Here is a 23,305-nt window from a genome sequence, read left to right on the forward strand (position 1 = left end):
GCGCTCTGTCATCTGCGATGTGTCTGTCTCACGGCCAGCTCCCAGGTTTGATTAATACTTTGTAATAAATACATGAATAAAGCACAGTCATACTCAGTTTTGGGCCCACTGTATTTTTAAATACGCAGTAGAGGTATTTAAAGGTAGTAGAGGACATGTACCTGTATATAAAAAACGCGCCCTATAGTCCGGTGCGCCTTATGTGTGTGTTAAATACAGAAATGGGACACATAACTGAGACTGCGCCTTTTAGTACGGTGCGCCTTATGGTCGTGAAAATACGGTAATATGACTTAACTGTGTAGGACAGTTGTGCCTCTCAGGTAAAGCTAGCTAACATCATGTTATCAAGGCTGAGACCACAATTAGAATTTAATGGCAAGGTTTTATAAACAACAATGATGACTCTATAATCATAGTGTCTACGGCCTTTCAATGAGGTGGTATTAGCTGAAGTTTTTTCCCTTAATCATAGTTGCTAAAATAATGGAATGTAATTTTCCAAACTATGTTGCTACCAGCTTAGCAAGTATGATTTTAATAAACGTGCCCTGTTTAAAACGTAAAAACAATCTACCTCTACTGTATAACCAGGATGTACAGCAACTATACCTATCTCTATAGTTATGCTGCTGTATAGAGACCCTTTTTTATCATATCTCTATTCTCGCACTCTGCAGAATTGCTTTTTCTCACAGTAGCTTCATCTGGCCAGTTCCTGCTATGCTGCTGCTATAAACACCCTTGTTTAAAGATGTTTGAGCTCAGGCTATTTTACAGTGTAGTCCTGTTTCTCTGACTGTGACTGGCTGGATGTGCTCTCTTCGTCCTCTGACCTGGGAGCTGGCTCGGAGCTCGTCTGCCTGGCTGTGGAGCTGGTTGACAGTTACCTTTTTTCTATCTCTTCTTGTTTTTCTATGTCTGCTTCTGTCTCCTTGAACCCCAGTCGGCTTCAGCAGATGGCCGCTCACACCCAGCCTGGTTTTGCTGGGGGTTTTTTTCTCATTAAAAGGGAGTTTTTCCTCTCTACTGTCGCTACAAGCATGTTTGGCGTGAGGGATTGCCTTCAAGTCAATGAATCGATGTAATCAACTGGTTTGCCTTAGATAGAAAACTTTAAATCAATTTGACTGGATGATCTGGTGAACTGTAAAGTTCCTTGAGATGACATGTTGTGAATTGGCGCTATAGAAATAAACTGAATTTAACTGAATGAGGAGAAAACCCATCTTCAGTATTTACATTTTTTACAGTATTTGCATCAGACCGAAGCTCTTTTTGCAGAGTTTTTACTAACCAGAATGTCTGTGCTGGCGATGCAGCTGAGCCGGAGGTATTCCACAGCTCGCTGCTGTAGCTCCACATCAGCGTTGCGGAGCTGGCTGTCTGAACGGAGGACATCCTGGATCGTGCCTTTAACCTCCGGGAACAAGTTGATGAACTTGATGTAAGCTGAGAGCAGCAGAGCCCGAGTTGGTACCGAACACAAGTGGAACTTTGAATGTAGAAGATTGAACTGGACCAGAGGGCTGGAAATAAAGATATGATAGAAAATTAAACCTTGAAAAACAAGTCTGTTGCATAAAACTGCATTGTTAAAAATTGATTTAAAGGCTAATTAACATGCAATTATTACAACATTTCTCACATTAAATGAAAAAAAGGTTTTAAAAAGTCTGTATGTTTGCACACAGGTTTTTTTTTTTTTTTATAAATGTTAAAATTTTTTAAAGGTTAAAAGATAAGGTGCTAAAATATCCACTGATGCAGTCAGTACCTGGACCGTGGGTCACCAGCAATCAAGTTTCCAAACTCCCCAAGAATGTAACCTCCCACCTTCACCAGATTCTCATGACAGGCTGGAGCCTGGAGGGCCTACAGGGTATCAACATGGAAGGGAAAAACATTTACTGTGAGGAAAGAAAAGATACACAACAGAAACAGTGTCCCCAACAAGCAAAACACTGAGCTCAACAGCTACCAATAGAGGCCTAGATTATGATGGTCAATAAGATGAAACTAGTGTTTCAGGAGAAACACTGAAAGGACAGATAGGAGGTAAAAAGCTGAAAAAATCTGCTGATCACTGAGGATTGATAGGAAAATAGATAAGGGAAAAGAGGCTTAGATTTTTCAAAATACTCAGTATGTTATTGTCAGATAAAAAGCCTAATTCATTTGTTCCCTGTGAGAGATCCAGATTTTGGAATGTATTTAAGTATTCTTAATTTAAGTTCAAGTTTGTAGCCTAGTGGTTATAACATGTCTTAGATGTTTAGTTTGATGAATATCCAATTTATTTTAAAGGAAAAGTCCGGTCATATTCAGAATTCAAACTTCTGAAAGTACTTTAAATATGAAATTATTTCATACTGTTCAATAAATGATAAGTGTTTTAATTAAGAGTAATTTTCATTTAAATGTGCTTTACTGGAGGCATCCATGTTTGTCAAAGAAAACTACTGCTACCTGCTGGTTTGTGACGTCACGGTGCGGTATCGGCTGTTGATCAAGTCCCAGTGCTGTATCTGGTGTTTGTCACTATTATCCAAGTCATCATGAAAACATTCTTCTTCCAAATGTTGGCTACATATTACGTGTTTTTTCTCTGGCTTGAAGTTCGATGGCAAATCCTCCCTCTTTAAGTTGACAATCCAACGAAGAAACCAGCCGTGGAGGATCAGGAATCGGAAAGATGTACAGTATTACAACATGTTGGAGATCAGCCTGTTTTTCCAGTGTAGTCCTGTTTCTCTGACTGTGACTGGCTGGATGTGCTCTCTTCATCCTCTGACATGGGAGCTGGCTCGGAGCTCGTCTGCCTGGCTGTGTGTTTCCTGGACGGGGCCGCCTTTTACAGCTGCTTTTTGTATCTCTGCTTCTGTCTCCTTGAACCCCAGTGGGCCTCAGCAGATGGCCGCTCACACTGAGCCAGGTTCTGCTGGAGGTTTCTTCCTGTTCAAAGGGAGTTTTCCTCTCCACTGTCGCTACAAGCATGCTTAGTGTGAGGGATTGCCTTCAAGTCAACAAGTCGATGCAATCAACTGGTTTTCCTTAGATAGAAAACTTTGAATCAATTTCACTGGATGATCTGGTTGAACTGTAAAGTGTCTTGAGATGATATGTTGTGAATTGGCGCTATAGAAATAAACTGAATTGAATTAAATTGATTGCGACTGCAATTATTGTTTTAATTTTTTAACTGATTAACACTAAATTAATTAAATCACCGCAGTTTTAGGTATAGATAATGATCCATTGATCATTCCCTGCTGACTGGATTTTTCCTTTAAAGTCCAAGATATTTCAGTTTGCATCGTTAAAAAATGGGATAGAAAACTTTGTTGTTTTTCTTTGTTTACTTGGTTTTTAAATTATTGTACAATATTTCTTTGTAGTGAGCGGATGTTAATAAAAATATCTCGTGTGTGGTTGTGTGTCTACTTGTATAAGGGTAAAATATGTAATAAACAGGAAAGCTATAACTACAAATATTACCTTTAATTGTATCATCAAACATGCTGAAGATTGAAAAGGACCATGAAAGAGAAAGTAATATGAGCCGTTTTAAAACAGACACACGTTAACTACTCTCTGTGCACATCACATATCTCAATATTATATCAAACATTTTCAATACAACTAGGGCCCAATATGTCAACAATGAGTTCATGCTCCTCTGCACTTCTTGTTTGCTTTTTATAAGCTTATAGATTCTCTCCAACTCGCATTTGGACCCTTCTCTGTGCTCATGTCAACTTTTGTCAATTTGAAGGTGAAACCAATCTGACAACATCAACTTTGATTGGCTACTTTTCCATAAATCCCACCTCTTGAGACAGTTTTTTTCTTTCAACTTGTCTCTATGAACACTAGCAAAGCATATTCAGGCTAATAGTTGTCTTCAAGAGAAGATTTTTTATTGATAACCAAACGTTATCTTTGTCAACAGCTAACAGTTTTATAAACACAATACTGGTCATAAAAGGAAAAGTTTTTAGCAGTAAAAGCAAACTGATAGTAAATATCTGTGGCCTGTAATAAATGAGGGATCATTTAAGTCTCATTTTCCTAAGCATTAAAGTCGTAGGGAAGCGGCTGTTCCAAACGCTGCAGTTCCAGATTCTCCCCGACTGGTGCTTTACTTTACACGAGTGAATAAAGTGAATGCGAATGGTCATTTATCAAGGGAGCGGGATTGTTGTGGCGGAAGGTTTGCAAGCAAGTTTGATTGTGGGTGGTTTGTTGGAAGCATCTTGCTAACCAGTTAGCAACTTAGTGCTAGTAGGTTCCCAATAGGAAATTCCATTGGGACCAAGTAGCACTAAATTGGTGACTTAGACACAACACTGTCAAGGAAGCTCAATTTAACCCAACTGATCGAAAAAAGCTGTTTTTTGTAATTTCTCTGTTCTTTTCTGGATATAAGCTCAACATTTTTTATTTCCCTATTCTATATTTATCTCATCTTGAAAGGTATTGAACACAAATTAAGTACATTAGATACTCTGTATCATTATTAATACGATGCGGGGAAATATTTTGGTACCCACCTCAAAAACAGTCTTTGCAGCATAGCCTTGGACGTCGTCCTGGTTAATGACGATCTGGATCACACGGTACCACACCTCTTCACTCACATAGTCGCCAGCAATGCGGATCAGGTTGAGAATGGTGTCTACGTACCAGGTGTAGTCGACCGCATATTTCTCTGCCAGGATCGCCACCTTCAGCACCTGTGGGTGACAGTTCAGCGGCTGAGGAGAGGATCTTCCTCTCAGAGACTTAATGCTGAACGGGTAAGTTTTCAATGGCCTACGATCTCCTCTCTGATGGAGTAGTCTGCCGTCTCCAAATAGCTCAGCATCTCTGCTACTATCTGCTTGGAGTTGCTGCGGTCACACATGGCGTAAAGCAGGTCAACGGCCCGCTGGCGGACGCTCACGTCTCTCTCAGTCTGCATAAAGAAAACAAGAAGCAAAGACTTTAACTTTGGATCCTAAGGAGGTCTTCTGTCGGGTGAGCATACCCCGTCAGACCAGCATACCCATAGTCAATACGCATGCGCAAGACGTCAGATTTGTGTTTCTCCCTTCAGTTTTTTTTTTAACAGCAGGGGGATATCCACCCTGGCCGCATCTTGACATCGCCTTTGGTCAGACCCATCATGTGGTCCAGAAGCTCACCTTCAGGGCGTTGATGACAGTCTCTATGTGCGTCTTCACAGCCTCGTGGGAGAACTCGGAGCTGGCCAGCGTACACATGCTCTCCAAGGCCAGGTAACGGAGGTTGGTCTCCCTGTGCTGCAGGAAATGGCCCAGCTGGTTGCAGGCTCGGACCAACAGGTTGGGTTCGCTGAGAGACAAAAAACAAAAACAGCTTTGACTTCAGGACGCAATAAACAAGCCAGATGCCAGCACTGACAAAGGGGCGTCCCCTGTTCCCCCTACAGTTAGACCATCATCACAGGCAATGAATTTCACTCACTTGCACTTGTTTTGGACCCTAGCACTCGGTTAAGCGCATTCACATGTGAGGTTAGTTTGTCCCAATAGTTATAGGAGCTAGGGAGAAGTGCCCTTCGACCCTTAAAATGATCCCTTCAGATTGAGTGAGGTTTGGAGCCAACTTGGGAATGAGGTGACTTCCCAGAATACTTTGCGAACTCATTCAACAAGACGAGAAATGGCATCCCGCCGTGGGATAGACATGCGCAAATGTGAGTATATTATATTATATATATATAATTCTGGCACGACTGGAGAATCGGCCCAAATAGGGCAAAAAATTGTACAGTGTATTAGAGACTGACACGGGAGTGGATTTTCATTCCTGTCCCGTCCCACTCCCACAGAAAAAAATTGTGTCCCGTCCCGATCCCGTCCAGAGTAGAAATCTAAATCCTGTCCCGTCCTGGTGAAGTTACTCCCACTCCCATCCCGCTCCCACTCAGAATGACTCCTGCTCCTGCACCACTCCCATTCTTGTTTTTTTTTCCTAGCGCGGGTGGAAAAACTCAGAGCGGAAGCACTGTTGGTTTTTGGGTCGTGTCGTTTTTTTTGACTCGCATTATAGTGTAGGCTTCAAGGAAAAAACTACAAAATGGCAGCGGCGCGCCAGTGCTGGATTTTTTTTCCTTTCTATTTTATTTTATTTTTTGGCATCGATCCTAGTTTTTTTTTTTTTGTTATTAATGGTTTGCTCCCGCTCCCGTCTGCTCCCCTTAATGTTTAATCCTGTACCGTCCCAATCACGTGATCGTTACTAATACTGACTCCCATCCCACGGGAATCCCACGGAAATCCCGTGACCCATGGGATTCCCGAAAAAATTTCAGTCTCTACAGTGTATGCAGGGCTTTATTCATGAGGTGTTTGCAAAAGATTTATATTTTAAAATTAGCAAATTTTTAAAATGTAGTTTTTGAATTTTTTTTTATAAATGCACAAATTCTTTTCAAATCCAGATTTGACCCTCTTTAATTCATGGTGGTATGTGTTATATATAAGTTATATATATAACTTATAATTCATTAATGGCACCTGTTTGAACCCGTTATCAGTATAAAAGACACCTGTCCACAACCAGACTAAATACTTTTTTGCCCCACTGTATATATATAAAACGTATATATATATATATATATATATATATATATATATATATATATATATATATATATATATATATATATATATAAAACTTATATATATAACTTATATATAAATTATTATATATTTATATATAAATATTTTTTTTTACTGTATATAAATAAAAAACTATTTTGGGGGCTAAGGAGTTTTTGTATTTTTTTTTTTTTAAACAAACTTTCTTGGAAAAACAACAACAAGTGGGTTTCCTACTTTCAGTAATATTGGAACTAATTTCTCTTAATGTTCCTGTCGCTGACTGAAGGCTTCCTGCTTTGTTTCATTCATCTGTATCCATCATGGAAGGAAGGAAGGAAAAGCAGGTAAACAAAGGAGGAGCAGAAGGAAACCAACCTGTCATGGTGGATGATGAGGGCGATGGCTTCAAACAGGACAGCGTTTTTGGCGTTGGAGTGCTGTACCTTCTTAGATTTGGGCGGCTCCTGAGCCTTATTGAGGATGGTCTCCAGACACTCTGTCAGACGACTCTGCAGCGCTGCGTCCTCTGCAACATCACAACATTTTTTGCACTCATGTCCACTCGGCCTACAAAGAGTTTCAGAGGTGATCTGTTGGTGCCGTCAGGCCTGCTGCTCTGTACCGTACCGGGGGGAGGGTAGCACTGCAGGAGGCGCAACAGTTTTACCGACAGCCACGGCGCAGCAACAAAGTAGTAGGTATAGTCCTGCAGGTCGAGGGACGCAGAAGTCACGATCTGTGGAAAAGAAAGAGATCCCGATGGTGAAATCCAGTCTGAACCAGAACAGACGATGTCGGAGACGGTCAGAGCGGTACCCACCCTGCTGAGCCTGGCCACAGCCAGACACACGGAGGTTTTGAAGTCATCAGGACTCTTCTGGGCCAGAGTGGTGATGAGGCTGGTGGCTGCGGTGACCACTCCCTGAAAACAGGAACAGATCCTGGTGAGGAAGCCGACTCCATAGCCCATTTACACTATCCTGTTGAAACCGTGCCGAGATTGGGCCCAGCAAGGTAACAGAGATAACTGTTGAGTGTAAATGGCACGCAGAACTGAACCGGACCACGCCAGATACAACCAAACCGCGCTAAACTGGTACTAGTTCATCAGTAGGGCTCGGCGTGGTTCAGTTGACTTAGATTTATGCTACGTTTACACCGCAAACAGCAGGAGCAGCAAAAACACAACTGTTGCTTTATTTTTGATACTTGTACAAGTTTAGTTCTGACGAGCAGCTGAAGCATCTTTGCTGCTCTAGCTGTGCGGTGGAACATGGCTCTAATGCGTGTTGGGCGGAGGCCACCCTATCCTTCCTTTGCCTCTAACAATGCCAGCTATATTTGCTGTGATCAGTGGGTAAAAAGTAGTTTTAATGTTTTTAAGTGAGAAAATCCACCTGAAAACTTAATCTGTCAATGTCAATGTCAAATTTATTTATATAGCACTTTAAAAACAGGTATAAAACTGCACCAAAGTGCTGTACAGGACAAACAATAGTACTAATTAATAAAAACAGATTATGAAAACACTTCAAGTAAATGCCAAAGAATAAAAATGAGTTTTAAGAAGCGATTTAAAATGATCCAGGCTGTGGGCAGATTTAATTTGAAAAGGTAAATTGTTCCATAAAATTGGAGCAACAACAGAAAAAGCCCGATCTCCTTTCCTCTTAAGTCGGGTCCGAGGGACTGTCAGTAATAGCTGATTATTTGATCGTAAGCTTCTGGATACAGAGTGAAATTTTAAAAGGTCCCGAAGATAGGGAGTAGCTAATCCATTTAAAACCTTATAAGTTAATAAAAGAATCTTAAAATCTATTCGATAAAAGACGGGCAGCCAATGTAAAGATTCCAGTATGGGCCTTATATGGTCACGCTTCCTGGTTCCTGTAAGAAGCCGTGCCGCTGCGTTCTGGATCATTTGAAGTCGCTGAATCTGTGATTTATCCATGCCTCTATATAATGAATTGCAATAATCCAACCGAGATGTGATGAAAGCATGGATAAGTCCTTCAAAGTACTTAAAACAAAAATAAGATTTAATTTTTGCTAAAATCCGCAGGTGATAAAAACCGGATCTAACAACAGAGCTAACTTGTTTGTCTAGCTTTAAACAGCTATCAAAAGTGAAACCAAGATTCCTAGCAGAGGTCTGACAAAACTGAGCTAAAGAACCAAGAATCAGATCTGGATTTGTAGTCTGAGGACTTTGACCAAATAATAAAACTTGGGTTTTACTGTGATTGAGGTGAAGAAAATTTTGTTCCATCCAAGATTTGACTTCAGCTAAACAATCCATCAATAGCTGAAGAGATTCAGTTTTAATCTGTGCAGTAAGTTCATCCAGATTATCATCCTGCCTTTAAATATTATTTATCTGTCAGAGCCACTCAGACCCTGTACACCAGCGGTGCGCTGTCACTGGGAATCCCCTTCAACAGCAGCCTCTGGCCTCACCTCTTTGCGGTTTTGCCAATTCTGTTCGCAGCGACCGGACGTAGATCTTAGCGTTTTTCATGTAGGTAATCCGAAATGCAGGCATCAACATATTTTGCTGGCAGATTTCAGTATTTTAAGTTAATTTAGTGATCATGGTGCTCTGCATAAGCAGTGCTGTCTGTCTCCCTGCCAGCTCCTAGATCAGCTTCTCTGATTGGTTGATGCGGCGTGTCCAGCAGCAAAACTAAAATTTTTCAGCTTCAGCAGCTCCTGCTTTTGTAGCACGTCACACGCTGTAGATGCTCTGAAGCTCGTGAAGCGCTGCTCCTGCTAGTCATAACGAACTGCAGGACCTTTTGCTGCGCTGACCATTTACTTTGCGTGTAACTAGCTGCTTCTGCTGCTTTAGGTGTGAACGTAGCTTTAGACTTAAAGTTTGTCATTTTGTACATACAGTGCATACAAAAAGAATTTTTTTTAGTACAGCTCTCAAGACATTTCCCTTTTTAAAGTGCAGCTGTGATAAAATGTAAACATAAGACTGTTAAGTGTTTTGATGCCATATTCCCTGAAATAGTCGAGAGCTGTTCTTGGCTGCTGCCTTGAGGCGCCGCCACGTTCTCAGATAACAAAGAGTGCATGAGCAGACCATGTCATCTTCTTACAGTCAGTCTCCGTAATCAGGAAATTCCAGACATTCATACAAATACTAGCTTCTCTAGCGCGCCACAGGATTTCCAGAAAGGATTTTGCTCAGCGAGTGATGAACCTCAACGTCTGTCATTGTTTCCTGCATCAGTTAGCCTGATTAGACTATTGTTAGTCGTATCCACTTCCCAGAAGTCAAGTAAATTCACCAAAGGCTGCCTTCTTCACCTGACTCTCTGGAAACTTCCACAATGTTCCAGGCGCCTACATGTTGGTTTGCTTGTTTACCTCTAGAGAGAAGTAGTACCATAGATTGGCACTAGGAGGCGAGGAACCGCGCTAGCGTGGTGTGTAAACGGTCTTAAGGAACCAAGAACTGTTAACTGATCCAAGCTCGGTCCCAACTCGGCACAGATTGGTTTCACAGGGGTAGTGGAAAGGGGGCTAATGTCTCAGTTTCTCAGGGAGCTGATTCAATACCAACAGAGCCTTCGTTTGGACCCGGACCGCTGTTCAAGAACAGCACCAAATGATGCAGATGGAGAACATTTATCTTTAATTGAGGCTACATTATTAGCAGCAAATTAGGAAAATGTTTCCTAAAACATGAGGAGTTATAATGTCTCTTTTTTCTTACTCTTCAGTTTCAGACTTAAAGGCGTAGGGAAATCAAATTTAAATGTCAAATCATTCTGGCTTAAACATGTATATAAAATGTATTCATCTTTTATCAAATGCATTTATCTTTTATTGTCCCAAAATGTAGAACATTTCTATTTTTTTTTTTAAATCCTGTCTTAAAGTCTGTTTTTTTTTTTTTTTTATTATCTTCTGCAGGCCAGTTAGTTATACATCAGCCTGAACACCTAAATTCAGCCAATCATATATCAACCGTCATCTGTCAATCAAATTTTTTTGGTCACAGCATCTTGATTCATATGTCGCAGCTAATATACACAACTGTTGAAATAATTAAGGTCCATTGAGTTCCGTCCCAGTGTTCACGGGGATGAACGTCTGTGTCTTCAACAGGCGTAGAGCTAACGGAACCGGCAGCGTTGCGAGGCAAGGGCTCAAACATGTATAATAAAAAAATGGATGACGGAGGAGACTCATCCACGACCTCCGACACTAAACTCTCCTCCTCTTGCATGTTTCCTCTGTCCATAGCGTTCCTTGACAGTGTCGTTTCTAAGTCACCAATTTAGTGCTACTTGGTCCCAATGGAACCTACTAGCACTAAAATGCTAACTGGTTAGCAAGATGCTTCCGAAAAACCGGCCTCAATCAAACTTGCTTGCGAACCTTCCGCCACAACAATCCCGCTCCCTTCATAAACGACGAATCACATTCACTTTATTCACTCGTGTAAAGTCGGTACCACTCGGGAGAATTTTGAAATGCAAAGGTTGGAATAGCTGCTTCCCAACAACTTTAAATTGAAAACCGCTCAGCTCTCCACCATATTTCTTCCTCTCCGCTTACATGCCCTGATCAGATATCAGCCAAGCACATGTCATGAGCACATTTATAAACATGTTTAAGCGAGAATGATTCGACATCTAACTATGATTTCCCTACGACTTTAATAAATCTGCAGCTAAAGCAGACTGGGAACAGACCATTACAAGTTGCTGTCGTTGGTAGAATGAGAGAGATGATGAGATGGGTTTGGTATTCACCAAAAAGATTGAATTAATAATTTTCAGCTTATTTAATCTTTTAAACAGCAGAGTCTACAAGTTGTGTTTATCAGTGTTTTTACGCACCAGTAAAACCAGTATCTACTTCAGTTCTGCAGCAGAGGAACTCCCAGTCTTACCAGGTGCTGATCATTGAGCAGGTGGACCACCCGCGCCGCCCACTCCCCCATCGGCACCAAGTCAGGAGACGTCCTGTTGAGCCGCAGAAGGCAGAGAGCGGCGCTCTGCTTCACGCTGTCCATGGTGTCCCTGGAACAGAAACATTAGGCAGCTTAGTCTTCTGTTACACAGCGGCTGGGTGTTACAGGAAGGTTACATTTCATGCTCACATTCTGGGGAAATTTTAGTCAGTTTATTTCTATAGCGCCAATTCACAACACGTCAACTCTAGACACTTTACAGTTCACCGGATCATCCAGATAGATTGATTAAATTCCTTTTCTAAGGAAAACCGTTTGATTGCATCGACTCATTGACTCAAATCCAATCCCTCTCACTAAGCATGCTTGTAGCGACAGTGGAGAGGAAAAACTCCCTTTTAACAGGAAGGAACCTCCAGCAAAACCAAGCTCAGTGTGAGCGGCCATCTGCCGAGGCCAACTGGAGTTCAAGGAGACAGAAGATCAAATTTGTATTTCATTAGCTGGATTCTAGATTCAGAACATTTCAGAGCATTAGCCGCTAGACTGAAATGATTTAGGATGAGACGCGTACATTTATCCAAACGTTTACGCAGCTCCCAACAACCAAGACAGAGGTTTAAAAATTGAAGAAAGGTTGTATTGAAGGGATCCATGATTAGTTGTAACAATGGGCTTCATTTGAGTAATATTTATTCTGTATATCAAAACAAAATACTACAAGCATAGTGAGGCCTTAATGTATGATGGCGTATTAGGGCCAGGCTAGGGATTTTTATGAGAATAAAGTGGTAACATTACGTGAATAAAGTCGTAATATTATGAGAATAAAGTCGTAATATTATGAGAATAAAGTCGTAACATTATGTGAATAAATTTGAAATATTATTAGAATAAAGTCGTAATATTATGAGATAAAGTCGTAACATTACATGAATAAAGTTGTAATATTATGAGAATAAAGTCGTAATATTATGAGAATAAAGTCGTAACATTACATGAATAAAGTTGTAATATTATGAGAATAAAGTCGTAATATTATGAGAATAAAGTTGTAACATTATGTGAATAAAGTTGTAATATTATTAGAATGAAGTCGTAATATTATGAGATAAAGTTGTAACATTACGTGAATAAAGTCGAAATATTATGAGAATAAAGTCGTAATATTATGAGAATAAAGTCGTAACATTACGTGAATAAAGTGGTAATATTAGAATGAAGTCGTAATTAGGGTTGGGAATTGAAAAGATTTTCACGATTCCGATTCTCTTTTCGATTCTATGAAACGATTCGATTCTTTTCGATTCTTTTTTCGATTCCAATTTGGGGGAAAAAGGAGAACAAACAGTTTGATTATCAGAATCCACTTTGTTTACTTAACTATTGCACAATCTTACAAACTCAACAAGATCAAGATGTCCACAGGAAATGTGAAACTGGAGTAACATCTGTGTTTAAATGAAAAATGAATACAAGAACAAACTTAATAACCAACAATGTCTAATAACAAATTATGGGATAATAACCTATTTTAAATAACAAAAAATACAAATTATAAAACAGTAGTAGGGAAAATTAACACTTCTTTTGCAGAAAGATGAGCATATCTGCTTTTCTGGAAGGATACGGGATCTTTCAGGGCTTATGGTGTCTCCAGCCGTGGAGAACACCCTCTCAGATGGGGTGGGGCAGCGTATCTTGCTTGTTCCACCACCCACAGTGTGGCGCTATCCCTGCAGGGGATGGAGGGCAAGCTTTTACAGAGCTGGATTTCCTGGTCTACCCTCTGGGCTAAGGAAAGACGGGGCTTTGATTCACAAAGTGACCGCAGCTCGTTGTCTTCCTCCTCGAATTGTTCTTCCAACTTGCGTAACTTGCGTAACTTACGTAACTTGCGTAACTTACGTAAAAAACGTGACGTAAGTCGTGCTCCCCAGAGCCGGCGCTCTAGGCTCTGGTGCTGCGGGAATCGAAAAAAGAATCGTTCAGCGAGCTGCCAAACGATGCCATGGAATCGGAAAATACGGAACCGGTTCTTAACAGGAACCGGTTTTCGATTCCCATGCCTAGTCGTAATATTATGAGAAAAAGTTGTAACATTACGTGAATAAAGTTGTAATATTATCAGAATAAAGTCGTAACATTACATGAATAAATTTGTAATATTAGAATGAAGTCGTAATATTATGAGATAAAGTTGTAACATTACGTGAATAAAGTCGAAATATTATGAGAATAAAGTCGTAATATTATGAGTTAAAGTCGTAACGTTACGTGAATAAAGTCGAAATATTATGAGAATAAAGTCGAAATATTATGAGAATAAAGTCGTAATATTATGAGAATAAAGTCGTAACATTACGTGAATAAAGTGGTAATATTAGAATGAAGTCATAATATTATGAGAAAAAGTCGTAACATTACGTGAATAAAGTCGTAATATTATGAGAATAAAGTCGTAACATTACATGAATAAATTTGTAATATTAGAATGAAGTCGTAATATTATGAGATAAAGTTGTAACATTACGTGAATAAAGTCGAAATATGAGAATAAAGTCGTAATATTATGAGACTAAAGTCATAATATTATGAGAATAAAGTCGTAACATTACGTGAATAAAGTCGTAATATGAGAATAAAGTTGTAATATTATGAGAATAAAGTCGCTACATTATGTGAATAAAGTTGTAACATTACGTGAATAAAGTTGTAATATTAGAATGAAGTCGTAATATTATGAGAAAAAGTCGTAACATTACGTGAATAAAGTTGTAATATTATTAGAATTAAGTCATAATATTATGAGATAAAGTCGTAACATTACGTGAATAAAGTTGTAATATTATAAGAATGAAGTCGTAATAGTATGAGATAAAGTCGTAACATTACGTGAATAAAGTTTCAGTTTCAAAATGCAAAAAAAAGCTCAAAAGGTGTGAATACTTTAGCAAGGTTCAGGATGAAGGCTGCGATATGAAGCAACTGACACTATGGAGTTAATTTTGTTCACATTTTGTTGAAGGAAAATATAAAAAAAATCAGTCCAGAAATGAAACTTTCAAACTTTTTTAATCTGAAAAATAGTTTTAAGAGAAACTTTGCATTTTTCTCAAAATGTTTTATTTTCAATTTTATTTTATGTATTTTGTCAACTTCTTTTTTTTCAGATTTTATATTGTATTATATTGTCATAATGTATCTTCTTTCAAAAAGATACATTATCCCTTTTTTTTTAAATAATGTTTTAGTATTTTATTAACTTTTTTTAATATTCCTCCTGTAATTTTTTCCCCCACTAATTGAAATGTCTTTAAATCCACATTAACATGAATTCAACCCACTGTAGTAAACAGATAAATGGAGGCAGAAGATGTCTTTCAGTCATTAATGCACACATTCAGCGAAACACAGGAGCTCTTTCATGCTGGACACTAGGGATGGGAATCGAAAACCGGTTCCTGTTCAGAACCGGTTCCGTATTTTCCGATTCCATGGCATCGTTTGGCAGCTCGCTGAACGATTCTTTTTTCGATTCCCGCAGCACCAGAGCCTAGAGCGCCGGCTCTGGGGAGCACGACTTACGTCACGTTTTTTTACGTACGTTACGTAAGTTACGTAAGTTACGCAAGTTACGCAAGTTGGAAGAACTATTCGAGGAGGAAGACAACGAGCTGCGGTCACTTTGTGAATCAAAGCCCCGTCTTTCCTTAGCCCAGAGGGTAGATCAGGAAATCCAGCTCTATAAAAGCTTGCCCTCCATCCCCTGCAGGGATACGCCACACTGTGGTGGTGGAACAAGCAAGATACGCTGCCCTTGCTATCTGACTGGCTGAAAACTACCTCTGTGTGCAGGCTTCCTCCACCCCATCTGAGAGGGTGTTCTCCATGGCTGGAGACACCATAAGCCCTGAAAGATCCCGTATCCTTCCAGAAAAAGCAGATATGCTCATCTTTCTGCAAAATAACTGTTAATTTTCCCTACTACTGTTTTATAATTAGTATTTTTTGTTATTTAAAATAGGTTATTATCCCATCATTTGTTATTAGACATTGTTGGTTATTAAGTTTGTTCTTGTATTAATTTTTCATTTAAACACAGATGTTACTCCAGTTTCACATTTCCTGTGGACATCTTGATCTTGTTGATTTTGTAAGATTGTGCAATAGTTAAGTAAACACAGTTGATGCTGATAATCAAACTGTTTGTTCTCCTTTTTTCCCCAAATTGGAATCGAAAAAAGAATCGATAAAGAATCGAATCGTTTCATAGAATCGAAAAGGGAATCGGAATCGTGAAAATCTTTTCAATTCCCAACCCTACTGGACACCGTTTCATTCACAACACCTGTCCCACCAGAAATACTTTAATAATCTCAGGGCGAAATTACTTTCATTACATTACTCCATCTGTAATTGTAGAGTTACTATAGGACCAGTTTGATATAACACCATTTCATACTATATTTATAATTGGGGGATCCTCGCTCCATCTCGCCATCAGTTTAGAAAATGTTCAAGACCCCTGCTTTAGAGAAAAGCCCGCCCCCAGGAGAAAAAAGAATTTGATCTAGGAAAACAGCGGCATAATTAGAAGCTCTGTTTCTGTCTGAATGAATCATTTCATACAAACCCCGCCACCAGGATCCTGGGAATTTCCGAAGCAAACGCCTCGGCCATCTCTCTGCTCCCCACATTGGCGATGCAGTGCAGAGCCAGGTTCATGAAGGTGGGATTGCGGCTGGCCAGGTCATTCTTAATGGCATTGTTGATCAAACGGATGAGGTCACTGTTGGAGTTCACCAGCACTGAGATGAACAAGTAGCCCTGAAAGAAACAAGAATAAGCACCACATGATGGAAAAACCGGAATGAGTCAAAACATCAGAAAAACTACAGTTGTTTGATAGTTTGATCTAACTATGTGATCTTAATCGTTTAATCTTAAATTAAAAGGAATTGGCTTAGCATGATATCTTTACTGTATTCCCACACAGACAGGGCCTTATTTAGAGCCAACGGTCCGACAGAGATGGGCGCTTCTATGGCAGAACCAGCTGTTTACACGTTAGTCTTCAGCTAACCGTGCTGAGCTCTGATCCTTAACACCATTTAAACCCCGTCGACACGAAGGGAAAACGTAGATTTTACCCTGCGGTTTGGCCTCTCATTTACACCAAGACCTTGTTTTTAATCACAGAAAACAATTAAATCTAAAACCTCTGGTAGGCTTGTCCCGATCCGATACGTGGATCGGATCGGGACGCCGATATTGGCAAAAAAATGCGTATCGGCAAAGCATGTAAAATGCCGATCCAGACTGCCGATCCAGTTTTTAAAAAAAAATCGGGTCCGTATTTTCCAGTTTCGCCGATTGAAACGATCCATTCCAGTATTTTGCGCCTGTGTTTCCCTGTTTTGCATTTTTATTAAAACTTACAGTAATACTTGCACCTTTAACTGTTTACGGTTTTACTGTTCACTGTGCAATTTCAGATTGCTATTCATAATTTTGTCCAGTTTGTGTTTATCTCTTAATAAACAGGTAAGTTTGTTGTTACCAAGCATTGTGTTTTATTCAATCTCACCTAATTTAGCTGGCTAGATGTTATCAAGAGTACTAAAACCCTTTTCAACATGAGTCTTAAAACTAAGGCTAAATACTTTAACTTAAACTTAAATACATGCTCGGATAGGCTGGTATCGGCCAGTATCGGTATCGGATCGGAAGTCCAAAAACAATATCGGTATCGGATCGGAAGTGCAAAAACCTGGATCGGGACATCTCTAACCTCTGGCCAAAGTGCAGATTTCTGATAACGCCGGTTATGTGCTGCAGTTTCCACAGGGATAAACGGCTTTTTTAGCTTCTTAAAAGTCACATTACGCGCCAGAAAATCCTTAACGTCATGTGAGCGCCTGATGTTTACGGTTTTTATGGCACTCAACAGCGTATTTATGCGGGTCGATGTAAATAAGTTTTTTTAAAACAATGTTGTGTTCACGATGTTATTGAAAATGGAGGAGGGAAAATACTTCTTTCTCTAAATACCTGGCTATGTGTAAATGTGGCTTTACACATCACGCTAGCACGGTTCATCGCCTCCTAGTGCTGATCCACAGTACTACTGCTCTCAAGAAGTAAAGAAGCAAACCAACATGGCGGCGTCGTAACATCGGGAGAGTCAGGTGAAGAAGGCAGCCTTAGGTGAATTCACTTTTGTCTAATCAGGGCTTACGGACGCAGGAAACAAAGACAGACGTTGAGGTTCCTCACACTGCTAAGCAGAATCATCACTGGAAATCGCATGGCTCGGTATGGAAGCCAGTATTTTTATGAATGTCTGAAATTTTATGATAACTGTGTCTGGCTGTAACCAGCAACAACTAGGTTTTCAACTACAGGTGCTGGTCATAAAATTAGAATATCATGAAAAAGTAGATTGATTTCAGTAATTCCATTTAAAAAGTGAAACTTGTATATTATATTCATACATTACATACAAACTCATATATTTCAGATGTTTATTTTGTTTAATTTTGATGATTACAAATGACAACAAATGAAAATCTCAAATTCATCATATCAGAAAATTAGAATATTACTGAAGACCAATAAAAACAAAGGATTTATAGAAATGTTGGCCAACTGAAAAGTATGAACATGAAAAGTATGAGCATGTACAGCACTCAGTATTTAGTTGGGCCTCCTTTGGCCTGTATTACTGCAGCAATGCGGCGTGGCATGGAGTCGATCAGTCTGTGGCACTGCTCAGGTGTTATGATAGCCCAGGTTGCTCTAATAGTGGCTTTTAGCTCTTCTGAATTGTTGGGTCTGGTGTATTGCATCTTCTTCTTCACAATACCCCATAGATTTTCTATGGGGTTAAGGTCAGGAGAGTTTGCTGGCCAATTAAGAACAGGGATACCATGGTCCTTCAACCAGGTACTGGTAGCTTTGGCACTGTGTGCAGGTGCCAAGTCCTGTTGGAAAATGAAATCTGCATCTCCAAAAAGTTGGTCAGCTGCAGGAAGCATGAAGTGCTCTAAAACTTCCTGGTATGTGGCTGCGTTGACCCTGGACCTCAGAAAACACAATGGACCAACACCAGCAGATGACATGGCACCCCAAACCATCACTGACTGTGGAAACTTTACACTGGACTTCAAGCAACGTGGATGAAGTGCCTCTCTTCTTTTCCTCCAGACTCTGGGACCTTGATTTCCAAAGGAAATGCAAAATTTACTTTCATCAGAGAACATGACTTTGGACCACTCACCAGCAGTCCAGTCCTGTTTCTCTTTAGCCCAGGCAAGACGCTTCTGACGCTGTCTGTGGTTCAAGAGTGGCTTGACACAAGGAATGCGACAGCAGAAACCCATGTCTTTCATACGTCTGTGTGTGGTGGTTCTTGAAGCACTCACTCCAGCTGCAGTCCACTCTTTGTGAATCTCCCCCACATTTTTGAATGGGTTTTGTTTCACAATCCTCTCCAGGGTGCGGTTATCTCTCTTGCTTGTACACTTTTTTCGACCACATCTTTTCCTTCCCTTCGCCTCTCTATTAATGTGCTTGGACACTGAGCTCTGTGAACAGCCAGCCTCTTTAGCGATGACCTTTTGTGTCTTGCCCTCCTTGTGCAAGGTGTCGATGGTCGTCTTTTGGACAACTGTCAAGTCAGCAGTCTTCCCCATGATTGTGTAGCCTATAGAACTAGACTGAAAGACCATTTAAAGGCTTTTGCAGGTGGTTTGAGTTAATTAGCTGATTAGAGTGTGGCACCAGGGGCCATCAATTTTGAACCTTTTCACAATATTCTAATTTTCTGATATGATGAATTTGAGATTTTCATTTGTTGTCATTTGTAATCATCAAAATTAAACAAAATAAACATCTGAAATATATGAGTTTGTATGTAATGTATGAATATAATATACAAGTTTCACTTTTTAAATGGAATTACTGAAATCAATCTACTTTTTCATGATATTCTAATTTTATGACCAGCACCTGTATTTTGGCTAAAATAAAATTGCAATTATTTTTAACCAGTGTTGCGGTGGCGATTTTATTGATTTTCTCCCTTCTTTTTGGTGGCTAACCCCCTTTAAGTGTACTGCCACCTAAAGGCCTGGAGGAAGAAATTTAGTGTCTTGCTCTTGTTAAATGTATACTGAGGTCAAATTCAGCGGCTGCGCCCATCGAAGGCCAGATTCGGCAGCCGATTATGTCACAGCGCAGCACTGAGGTCTATTCGGATTGGAAGATTCCTGGTTATGCTGCAGACTTATGCAGCCTTCTTTGGACGGGTCCGGCGTATCCTCCATAGCCTTCGGTATCCCATGATTAATTATGAGTCCAAGCAAGCCAGCTGCTCCGTGCTCAGAGTAAAAAGTAAAATGATGCCAAACAGTGGCAAATATTGGAAATGCAGTTTAATATAATTCAAGTAAGTGAACAGTTTAGTCTGAAATAATGAAAATATGTGAGTCAGATATGTGGCGGGTTTGGTTTATGGAAAGGTTTTATCTGTTCCTGTGCAAATGGGTTTGGCGGACATATAAGCTCAGATTATAATATCTCTACAGTGTGAGGATTAAACCCCTGCAAATGTAATTAGCACACAGAACAACAGTGAGAAGTTAAGCGTCCATTCTTTGCTCGTTTTTTGTCTCAACAGGCAACAGAGTGTACGGGCGGTGAAAGAAGGTTGGACCTGTTTGAATCCATAGCTGAACTCCTCCAGCCTCCTTATTTTCAGAGGACGCAGCCTCTGAAATCGAAAACACCCGTGATGTGACTAAAACTGAATTCCTCAAAATGCAGAATCCAATTTTGCATCCCATCAGACAGAAAATCGTTTCAGACAGCATTTAGCACTCATCAAGAGTCAATAAGGACTAATCACACCGAACACGATCTTCTGCGGGCGCGGGGGGGTGTTGCTTAGCTCTGACTCCGATAGAGGTCCAGGTCTATTTTAGTCCGACTGCGCTGATATTCAGCGGCACTTTAAGGCCAATTTATGCTTCTGACACATAGCCTCTGCAACCGTCAAATCTGTCTCTCTGGTGCTGCAACCGTCATCGCCCACCTAAAAAAAATCATAACTACGCGTCGGATGGTCGCAAACCCATGCAGACCTCAAGCGGAAGTGCGCAGTCTAAAAGCAGCTGTGAATGGTCCTTGGTATGCGTTTCTGGCTGTCTGTGTGGACGTCTTTCTCGATTCGGTGACGGGGAGCGGCATTTTTAAAAACCGAGGAACATCTACAATGGACAACTATGACGAAAGGTTAATCGAGGAGGTTCGCTCCATTGACTCCACAACACTCCCACAGGCGCCGCCGAAGTTCTCGTGACCATCCACTGAAGTTCCCGCAAGTTCTCGAATAGGCTCCCCCTTGCGCTTTGGCGGGAAACTGCTCTGCGTCCCTAGAAATTCCAGACCAACGGTGCAGAAGCATACCAGCAAAACTGGTTCGTGACCAGACTCAAGTGGCATTTCATGTGTGCGGTTGCAGAAAACTAATCTGCCCTTTACAGACAGTATGTTTATCTGTTTATTTTTTTTACCCTTGACTATTAAGTTATTTTTATACACATTTGTGTGACCATTTTCTTTGTAATTTTTTGCTGCTGTAACACCAGAATTTAATTTTGAATTGAAAAAAAACGTACTGGATGGGAAGCGAAACATCTTCACACTTGGAAACCAAGTCCGGTGAAATGTTTTTAACTTTTCTGAAATGACAATAAAGGCATTTTCTATTCTATTCTATTTTCATGGGTCTGACAGGTAGAGAGACGCTGTTATAAAGTAAAACACATTCTCTTTGGGGGAAAATACAAAATAAGATCTGTGAATCGCACGGAAGACAGGTTTGGCTGACAGACTCGTGCAAAACAATTAAACATGGAAAAAAAAAACTCACGATTTGTTTCTCGGTGTATTTGTTGGAGCTCAGCAGGTTGACGGCCTCCATGTGTCCAAAATCGATATCATGGCCCAGAAGGAAGATGAAGAGCAGCTTGCAGACATATTTCTTTTTACTGTATCCATCCAGAGCCTTGTCTCCTAGCAACACACAGGGAACATACCAGCAAAGACGACATTAATGGAAGCTCAATGCCCTCAGAGAGGCGAGGATTATATCTGTGCCTTAACATTTACATTTTCAATAAACAATAAACCTCCAACCTTAAATGATAAAACGATCAGAGCCTCAGCACACAGCTCGCCTAACAGTGAAACAGGCTTCTTTCCTTTTAAACAACAGCAGCAGGAAAACCAGCAGTTTGCATTAAGCTGCTGTAGACTCAAACTATTTCAGGAAGTTGGGTGTTTTTGTTTAGAAACAAAAAACAAAAATGTTTGCACCGAACGGAAACTCCAAAAATAGGTAATGAATGCTGACTTTATTAGTTAAAATGGTTTTATTGTAAGCCTGCAACTATCGATTTAATAATCAATTAATCAACTGATTCTTTTATTGATTCATAATTTTATCAAAAGGGAAACATTTTCTGTAAATTTACATTTATAATCAAATAAATGTTTGGAATTTAGGAGAAAAAACTTGATGGTGTATTTTATTTGAACTGTAAATGGCAAAAAGAAGTAACAAAAAAATAAAATACAATATATATATTTATAAAAGCACAATACAAAATAAAAAGAAAATAATATGTTCGATCTTTATCTGTTTCTTTCTATATTTTATATAGTATGACAGTGATATTTTCTTTGAAACTAATTTTAGAAAAAGAAACATAAAAACAAGTAGGTCAGTGTATCTTTTAGTAATTTGATTGAATGTTTAGAAAAGGATTAAGAAAAATAAAACAAACATGTGGCTTTTGGATTTTTGTTTTAAAATTAAATAAAATAAAAGCAAAACATTTTTTTTCTCTTAAAAAATGAATGAGCAAAAGTAATATGGGTACATTTCAATCACCAAAAAACGAAATTACATGAAAAAAAAAAACTGCCAAAAAAATCTTTTTCTTCTTTTTTTTCAGAGAATGGATTTTGTCCTTTGATAATAGAACTAAATGTTATGCAAATTTAAAAAAAAGGAAAAGTAAATAAAATTTCATCAGACTCTGTTATGATTATAGAAATGGAAAAACAACATCCACAGAAATCTCAGTACAGATGTAAGAAGTAGGTATTGAGAAGAAAGGTTACGATTTTTGAATCAAAGTTGATTAAATGGTCTGAATTTGTGCAGCACTTTATCAAGACTGAGGAATCCAAACATCTTCACACATTAACCTCGTCAACTCACAAGCTGATGATGGTTCTGATCATATCCACTGTAAGTTCATAACTATTACACATGGTACTGTTTAATTTACTAACCCGTGGCACAAAAGCTCGTCTTTGCTCAGAGCTCTGTTATTTAACTGTTGTTGTAGAGCATTCTCTTCAGCACTTGGTGTAAATTTCAGTTTTCAAACATATGCGCAAATGTAACTTTGCTGCGTTTACGCGCTGTTATGAGTCTTGTGCATTTATGCTATATTCTGACTGGATGATCTGATTGGATTAGATCTATAAAGATCTGAATTTTTGTTGCAAACATTTTTTTCCTCTCTCACTAATATCTGAATCCTGTCAGGTTCTGGTGCTCTTGTGAAAAAAGTGACCAAATGCTGTCGATAGAAAAGTTTCTGTTTTATAGTAATATCAGTTTTTGCTGATCAACTTAAAAAAAGGAACACAGTTTTCTAAATTACTC

At 39.5% G+C, this 23,305-nt stretch overlaps 1 protein-coding gene across 2 annotated transcripts in view; it reads right to left on the reverse strand.

Moving 5' to 3' along the window:
• The window catches only part of LOC119773720 (AP-2 complex subunit alpha-2), a 46,496-nt gene that overhangs the window by 17,104 nt on the left and 6,087 nt on the right, over positions 1 to 23,305 (reverse strand). For both annotated transcript variants that reach the window (XM_038270840.1, XM_038270842.1), the window contains exons 3-13: positions 21,497 to 21,639; positions 16,196 to 16,389; positions 11,539 to 11,668; positions 7,450 to 7,551; positions 7,257 to 7,365; positions 7,005 to 7,155; positions 5,187 to 5,355; positions 4,820 to 4,957; positions 4,554 to 4,736; positions 1,778 to 1,875; positions 1,298 to 1,529 (exon numbers count right to left, since the gene is read on the reverse strand). In XM_038270840.1, the coding sequence (XP_038126768.1) occupies positions 1,298 to 1,529; positions 1,778 to 1,875; positions 4,554 to 4,736; positions 4,820 to 4,957; positions 5,187 to 5,355; positions 7,005 to 7,155; positions 7,257 to 7,365; positions 7,450 to 7,551; positions 11,539 to 11,668; positions 16,196 to 16,389; positions 21,497 to 21,639 (1,649 nt within the window). The remainder of the gene's footprint in view (positions 1 to 1,297; positions 1,530 to 1,777; positions 1,876 to 4,553; positions 4,737 to 4,819; positions 4,958 to 5,186; positions 5,356 to 7,004; positions 7,156 to 7,256; positions 7,366 to 7,449; positions 7,552 to 11,538; positions 11,669 to 16,195; positions 16,390 to 21,496; positions 21,640 to 23,305) is intronic.

The sequence above is a fragment of the Cyprinodon tularosa genome, unplaced genomic scaffold (genome assembly GCF_016077235.1).
Source record: "Cyprinodon tularosa strain WSP-4 unplaced genomic scaffold, ASM1607723v1 ctg78, whole genome shotgun sequence".
Classification (NCBI taxonomy): Eukaryota; Metazoa; Chordata; class Actinopteri; order Cyprinodontiformes; family Cyprinodontidae; genus Cyprinodon; species Cyprinodon tularosa.